The sequence below is a fragment of the Citrus clementina genome, unplaced genomic scaffold, assembly GCF_000493195.1.
Source record: "Citrus clementina cultivar Clemenules unplaced genomic scaffold, Citrus_clementina_v1.0 scaffold_1, whole genome shotgun sequence".
Classification (NCBI taxonomy): Eukaryota; Viridiplantae; Streptophyta; class Magnoliopsida; order Sapindales; family Rutaceae; genus Citrus; species Citrus x clementina.
This window is the reverse complement of record NW_006263303.1, coordinates 14,205,004-14,213,092: the sequence shown is the minus strand read 5'-3', so window position 1 is coordinate 14,213,092 and position 8,089 is coordinate 14,205,004. Positions and strand designations below refer to the sequence as shown.

Genomic DNA, 8,089 nt, shown 5'->3' with positions numbered 1-8,089 from the left:
TGATGTAAAAACATAACGAGGTATGATCAGATTTTTACTTTACTTAACTGCTAGTCGACCCAATATCATGTTTAGTATATGTTTGTGTGCAAGATTTCAATTATGTTCGAAGGAATCTCACTTGAATGTTGTTAAAAGATTTTTTTGTTATTTAAGTGGAACTATAGATCTTAGCCTTTAGTATCCTAGAAGAACTCACATAGATCTAACCTGTTATTTGAATGTCGACTTTGCAAGTTATAAGGTTGATAGGAAGAGTACTAGTGGGACTTGTCACTTTCTAGGTCATTGACTTTTCACTCACTTGTCTCTTGGTTTCGTAAGAAACAAAATTCGGTTGCACTTTCAACCACTGAGGCTGAATATATTGCCGCATGTAGTTGTTCTCCACAAGCCCTTTGGATGAAACAAACCCTTAAAGACTATAGTATTAACCTTGACCAAATACTTATCATGTGTGACAATGTTAGTGCTATAAATCTGTCAAAAAATCTCATTCAACATTTTAGGACCAAACATATCGAGATTAGACATCATTTCTTGAGAGATCATGCTCAAAGAGGGGACATTGTGTTAGAATTTATGTCAGCAGAAAAACAACTTGCTGATATTTTTACAAAGCCTCTTTGCGAAGAACAATTTTCAAACATTCGACATGAACTTTGGATGATGAGATTTTCACACTAATATCTATGATATATATATATATATGATAAAATAGTTATATGTTTTAATTTATAATTTATCATCATGTCTCATGCATTAAAAATGGCTTTTAAATTTTTTCGGGATCACAAAATGAATTCGGAATTAATCAAGTTTTGGGCGGAAAGTAAAATGGTGCAAAACTACTAATAAAACAAAAACATAACGACTAGCCGGCTCAAAGCAAATGACTCACTACTATGTTTCTGCCAATGAAGCGGTTAACCGCTTAATTCAAGCGGCTAGCTGGCTTTGAGAGATAAAAAGCATATTCATCATCTTCCTCACCTATCCTCTCTCTCTCTCTTCAAATCCGTCTCTTCATCCCCTCCTCTCTCTACAATACTTGATTTCTAACATTTCTTCTTGCCAAATTGAAACTCCAACCATTTATCATCCCTCGAAGCTCCATTATTCATCTTCAACTCATCATTTCATCCTTATTTCACAAAATCCCAATTTCTAAACCTAACTCACCCGTTTTACACATTCCTGAATTTAAGCCCTTTTTAGCCCCTTTTTGACTAAATTGAACCCATACATTGTCTTATAGGAACAATATAATCGATTCAAAATCATTCATTTCATCATAATTTTGTAAACCCAAATTCGTGTATTTGGGCATTCTTGACATTTCACAATGGGTGGTGGTGATAAGTCTAAGGGAAAACAAGTAGCCAAGAATCAAAAAGAACATTATGGAGATATTCTGGAATTCATTTTAACTCACTTCCCAGATCCACCACTTCAGAAATGCTTTCATGACCGATTTATAATAAGGTCAATTCTCACTTCTTATTTTATTAACTTCGAAATTTATTGATTTGTAACAAAAGTCTTAGAGCTTTACTTGGTGATATGGGTCGAAAAATGCCTTAGTTATTATGGAACGAGTTTACCCGAATGAATTCCGAAATGAAACACCTCTATTTTCTTCCACTTCTTCCCCAAACAAACCATTTAATTTAAAATGAAACACCTCTATCCTTGATTTATTTTTAATGGACAAATAATAGTTAACCAAGTTATAGGTAATTCCTTAAATATTAATTTAATTTAGGTCTAGCTTACATATTATTGCAAGGAAAATTATCCACCGACCACATGTTCTTTCTAGTTTTTTCAAAAATACACATATCTTATTTGTTTTGGTTGATTTCCACTAGAACTTACATTTTCTTGCACATTTCCACTTCCGTTTGCATTCTATTATAACCTTGCTGATGTCATAGGGGTAAAATTGTGAAAAATCATCGTCATTTAAACACGGTAGAAAAAGGAAAAAAAAAGGTAAAAATATTCCAAATTATTTTGTTTAACTTATTGTCTAATGTCTAAATTGCAAAGAGAAATTGAAGTAATTTAACTTTTTTTTTCATTTAATTAGGGTGAAATAGTAATTTTACATTAAGGGGTAAAATAATCATTTTATTAATATTCTGTTAACTTCTCTCACGAAGTTTAGACGGTAGTGGGAAAATGATACATTTTGTAATTTCAGGTGGAAATCAGTCAAAAAAAATATATGTGTATTTTTTCAAAAGTCTGAAAAAACATGTGGTCGGTGAATAATTGCCCTTATTACAAATAAGTTTTTTTATACATAAGTAATAAATAAATATTTTAATTAATGTTTCACTATAAACGATAAAAACAAAATGTAATTGACCTTTGTTTAACAAGAGGATATATAATTAACAAAATCATTATAAAATTATTCCATAAGACCTCAAATTAGATCTTTTCTTTTAAAAAATGACTTTAAATTAGATGCATTTTTTATACATTAATTAGATGTACTATTTCATTTTGTTGTTTATAGTACTAATTTTTAAAATGTAAAATAATAAAATATAAATTTTATATGAATTATAAACTTAAAAAAATCTCATCAACTTATAATAAATGGTTTGTGAATTGAATCACAAAATTGCTAATACTATCCATTTATAGATAGTTTTTAATGTTAGTTATTTTTATAATGTTGGACATAGTATATAGTGAATGATACAATATAAAATAATAAAATATGATGAAAATTATAAAATCACACACAATCACAATTCGAGAGTTATTAACGATAAATATGTTTAGAAAATTATGTAATTGTCCAACTAAAAGACCGAAAACAATTTAAAATCCTTATTGAAATTTGATAAGAATAAAATAATAATGGAAATGAAATGATTGATTGTTGTTGTCTTCATTAATCAATACAAAGATTGGCTGCTATTCAACGTAAAGATGGCTTCAATTTTTGTTAATGAATCTAATTCCCAAATACTATGATTTTTTTATCATTTCTATTTTATTTATTCATTAATTATAGATTTTGTTTTAAATAATTCATTCAATACAGAAATTCAGCATTTGCGCTTACTAAAATGGATTTCATGAGTTTATATTTTTCATCAATTATAAGATAAATCATTGTATGTGAAGATTATTTTTTTTAAACTTTTCATTATATGTATACATTATCAAAATCAACATTCACTACTAGAAAAATAGTCTTTATTGACTTTAGAATAGTGTTAGAAATTACTTTCACTGACACTTGTTAATTGTGTCAGTAATCTGGGAGTCAGAAAAATAGTGACACTTATAAGTGGTGTCAGTGATTACTATTACTACAGTATCACCGATATTATGACACCATAGTGTTAGTAGTTATTGATATTTTATTAGTGTATATGATTACTGTTACCATGGTATCACTAGTTAATTTATTTTAAAAAATAAAAAATTGAATTGGATCATTGCCTATTGATTTATTGGTAAAATTAAAAGGCACCACAAAATAACAAAAAAAAATTATTTATATCACAAAATCTTTCATTTCACATTTAAATATTATTAGTATATATTACAAATTCCAAAACTTCAATAACAAAAATATGAGATATCCTACTCTCATAACTAAATAATCCAAATTCAATACATAAAAATTTCTACCATCCAATCAAATGCCTACTACTTGTGGCTAAATTTAATAAATCTAGAAGCTAAATTGAGAAGGATGATTGCCTTTCACTCTTTGAATATGAGTAGTATAATTGCGTTATCACACCAGCAGCTTCTCCATTCAATAGACTGTATTATGATATAAGTGAAGTTAAGAAATAAACACTTCAAGTCTGCATATGAATACATGGAAAAGAAAAAAAATTATCTGCCAATATCCAGCCATTAGAGAAACAAATAATTAACAGAAATAAAATTATTTTGTTCGAAAGAAAAAAATACTTATAAGCTATTTATAAATAAACTCAATTATTCTCTTTTGGTAAAGGTTATATATGTAGCAAACTATAGCAGACAAAAAGTTTTCAATGTAATATCTACTTTCCGCACAAGCATGTTACTCTATCTACATATACCAAATGATTTTTGTGCATGGTTAAAAGCTACCACAAATGTTCTATTATAAATAAATCATTCCAAAATCATTACTTATAAACAAGTCTTATGATTTTGGTCATGAATCTTATAAAATTTAAGATACTTAATACATTGGAATGATATTTTCCAGTTTTTAACAACACATATGAATGAACAACATATTAAAATTTGAGGTTATTCTGATATTATTATGTTGGTGTTTTTGTAAGATCAAAAGTTAATAAATAATTATGTCAAAAAAACTTGCTGCAGAGCAACAGAGTTTAAAAAATCATTAAAAATAACCTGCAAGTTAAATCGACATAAAAATTTTCAGATTTGAAGTATGCATATAGAACTTTAGTTTCTCCGAATTTCAGCTCATTCAGATATGTTTAGACTATCGTTTTGCACCACCAAACATGATACATGAGTAATTTATGAAAGATTGGACATCAACCAACCATTTTGAAAAATCGATTAAAAATCAGTTATAGACCCAATTCATTCCAAAATTTCCAAAACTGAAACATACACATTTAACTTTAATTATTTCAAACATATGGTAAACACAATATTTTCCAAAGTAGATATAATGAAGGTTATTTGGTGCCAATAAAAGAAAAGAAAGTAGTAGAGAAAAAAACACAATAAAAGCTAAATCTTTACCTTCTTGTTTCTTCCAAGTAGCCAAAAGAAACAATACCTTCTAGTTTCTTCCAAGCAGCCAAAGAAACATAGAAGCTCTTCTCCAAATCACTTATTTAAACCTAAAAGAACAATTAAAACAAAAAAAAAAACTCAAGATCTAATGACAATAAGAGAGACCCGAAATCATAAAATAAGAAAAGAAATAAGAAGTGTGGATTTTGAAGGCAAATGGTGAACCTGTGCCACAGGTTTGACAGGATCATGGCTGAGCACTTTTTGACAATTTTTTTTTAACCCAAAAATGCCAAGCTGATGTTTTCTCATATTAATCAATACATTAATATAATCAAATTGAAGCTGTAAGAACTAAAAACCAGAATGGGGAACACAAGAGAGAAATTCTATGCTGCATTCTCCTTCTTGAGTTTTGCAAGCTCCTGTCGAATAAGTCCACCCTTTTTGATCTTTGCCAACATGAGCTTGAACCTATCAAAATCATTCAGTGCCGCTCTCCTTTTCTGAACAATCAGCTTCTTGCCCCAGGAGCTGTTTTCCCATTTGTTCTTCACATCAGCCTTCTCCATGGCTTCAATCAAAGACTTCTTCCTGGGAACTCGATTGATGTCAATCTTAATATCTGTGAGAGAAAGCCTCTTGAAGTTCATTTGGCTCCTCGCCATATCAGGGGCATTAATAAGAGCCTATAAAGCATCAAAAAAATAATAACAATTGTATACGACTAAAAAATAAACGAAACAGTTCAAAATTCAAAGAAATCCAAGCTAAAATCACTCTGTTTACAAAAGCACATTAACTTTCTAATTTGCTATTTTTGTACAGAAAAAAAGAAGGGGTACCCAGTTATCATCAACTAAACCAAAATATTCAGAATTCTTGTGACAATTTTATAAGATTCAACTCAAATAAAGCATAAATGTAAAGTGAATAAAGGTACCCTGTTTTGATCAAGGACATCGACGATGACCACAAGCTTCCCATAGTCCTTGCCGTAATTAACGAGAGCAACTCTTCCTATCTCCACGTATAAACTTTCAATTATCAACTACTTGTTGAAAAAAAAACTACAAGAGTTTCAAGTCAATTAATCACTGTGTTGGTTAATTTAATATTGTAAATATTCTGAGCAAACACAATTATTTATTTCTAAAATTGGAACATCATTCCGGGCAAATGGATGAACAAGCAAAGTTAGTTGGATTCTCCATTGTCTATACACAAGAAACCAACCAAGAAAACAAGAACAATAGTCAAGGTTCACTTATATATAAATAACTATTGAACGATACTTTTGAGCCTACGTATACTGCTACACTACTATTAGCCGACATGGCCGGCCTATTACTTCCAGTCATGCATAGCAGCCTCATGACTTTGCTGGTCAGGTTGCAGTTGGCCACGCTGAGGCTGCTCCTGCATCTTGGTTCTGCTACTGATGCTGCATCTGGAACATCTGATGATTAATGGAAAGCTTCTGAGCCATGCGGCTTGAAAGTTGGGCCTCTCCATTGACCTCTGCAGCAACGAGCTTCAGTTTCCGTTCTTCTGCACCCAATGCCTCGTTTAAAGCTGCCAAATCAAGCACAAAGTAGGATGCATAACTAACAGAAAACCCCTTTTTATGACAGCTTGATCCTAAAATAGTTTATTAATCCATAAGTAAAAACTAAGAAAATCCATTAACTTGCATTGGAAGATGGAGATAAATCTAACACGAGTCAAGATGCCCTTAATTGCATAAATAGAGGACAAGTAATAAATCGAACCAGTGCAATGATCAACACTGGTCTCACTGCCCCCAATCAAACGCACAAGGACAAAGTATCAATCCTGAGGTGTTAATCATATCTAATATGCCCGACCAACTCATTCAAGAGAGCTAAGGAGCAGTGAACCATATTGGAGAAGAGTTCTCATAAGAAAACAAAGAAAGTGCTGCTATTCAAAAGCGCTAGTCGTTAAATCAATCAAAATAATGATGAATAGTATAACAAGCCATTAATCAATCTATCTAAGAGATTAAATGAAAGAAAACTACCTCAGTCTGTTTCACAAGCCATGTAATCAAATGCTAAGAGCAATATCAGAACAAAATGTGAAACACAAAGAAAAAGTTTTGCACTTATGGCGTAGTCAACAGATATAAATCACAATAACAAAAGAGCTTACACCTTGTGCATATAAATAAGATAGGTCTGAGTTCACAGATGAAGTAGAAGAAGGTAATAAAAAAGAATAAACGAATTTATACCATCTTTGAGTTGAGCCTGTTGCTCCATGGCCTGAAGTCGGAATTTCAACTCATTGTTCTCACTTGTAAGCCCCACAGAATCTCTCTGAAGAAGAAGAACTAGTGGTTACCATTTTTGAAGATATTCAAGGCTCTGCCGGAGGAGCGAGGAGATGAATGAATGAGGCAAGAGGCCACTTTTTGACAATTTGGATGTTAGGGATTTTTCAAATCTGGGGAGCTTAGGAGGGAACAAATACTTTGGTAGAGGGAGTTGAAAAGTTATATTTTGGATAAGATTCATTTCTTTTGTTTTTATCCACTCAAAAAGCACAACTCTAAAAAAATTAAAAATAATTCATAGCCTAGTGGTCTTTTGATTCAATGTAGAAGCTTTAGGTTTAAGAGGTCTTGGGTTCGAATTCGGAGTAAAACAAAATTAAAATGATAATTTTTAATTGCTGATACCAAAGCGTCATTGATTGCTATTACTAAAGCTATTGATACTTCAGTATTAGTAATTAATGATATATATCTGTTAAACACAAAAACTGATCCAAATATATGTATATACTGATACTTTTAAATAAAGTGTCAGAAGACAAGTATCAGTAAAGACTATTTTTCTAGTAGTGATTATTGCATTACGAAATTTATATCAATCAAGTAATGTAATCATAACTTAGTGATATAAAGTAAAAATACAATTTGTTTTTAAGTAATGAAATTTATTTAACAAGTGACTTATAAGAAAAAATTTATATAATGTAATTTTTATACCATTTATAAATAAATAGTATAATTATAAAGCATTAAATAATCAAACTTTTGTGACCTTTGATTGTTGTGTATGAATTAATTTCTTCTTCCTTCTAAGTTGTAAATCTCTTTCTATCATATTTAACTCGTATGATTTTTATCCTTTATTGAATCTAAGTTATTTAACTGTAAAGAGTTACCTACACAATAAACACTTTAATTTTTTTAATTTTATCTTATTTGATTATTATAAACGTTAGATTTCATCTAATGGTCCGTATTAATTCCACTATTGATGTTGGGATTTTTAAACAGCATCATAAAGGGAACCCCAAAAAAATTATA

General features: G+C 30.2%; 1 protein-coding gene across 1 annotated transcript; it reads right to left on the bottom strand.

Moving 5' to 3' along the window:
* Positions 1-5,122: 5,122 nt before the first annotated feature.
* Positions 5,123-6,174, bottom strand: LOC18056102 (60S ribosomal protein L14-1). The gene is made up of 3 exons (XM_006451584.2): positions 6,101-6,174; positions 5,693-5,786; positions 5,123-5,438 (listed from the first exon to the last, which is right to left on the bottom strand). The coding sequence occupies exons 1-3, from the start codon at positions 6,172-6,174 to the stop codon at positions 5,139-5,141; spliced, it is 468 nt and encodes a 155-aa protein (XP_006451647.2). The 3' UTR covers positions 5,123-5,138.
* Between the last annotated feature and the right edge of the window lie 1,915 nt (positions 6,175-8,089).

What these genes read in the sequence shown, in the direction of transcription:
- LOC18056102 (XM_006451584.2), bottom strand. Translation starts at nt 6,174, where the DNA reads ATGCAGGAGCAGCCTCAGCGTGGCCAACTGCAACCTGACCAGCAAAGT. An exon ending in GCTGCTATGCATGACTGGAA is followed by an intron (nt 5,787 to 6,100) that starts GTAATAGGCCGG and finishes GATAATTGAAAG; the next exon opens with TTTATACGTGGAGATAGGAA. An exon ending in ATGTCCTTGATCAAAACAGG is followed by an intron (nt 5,439 to 5,692) that starts GTACCTTTATTC and finishes GATGCTTTATAG; the next exon opens with GCTCTTATTAATGCCCCTGA.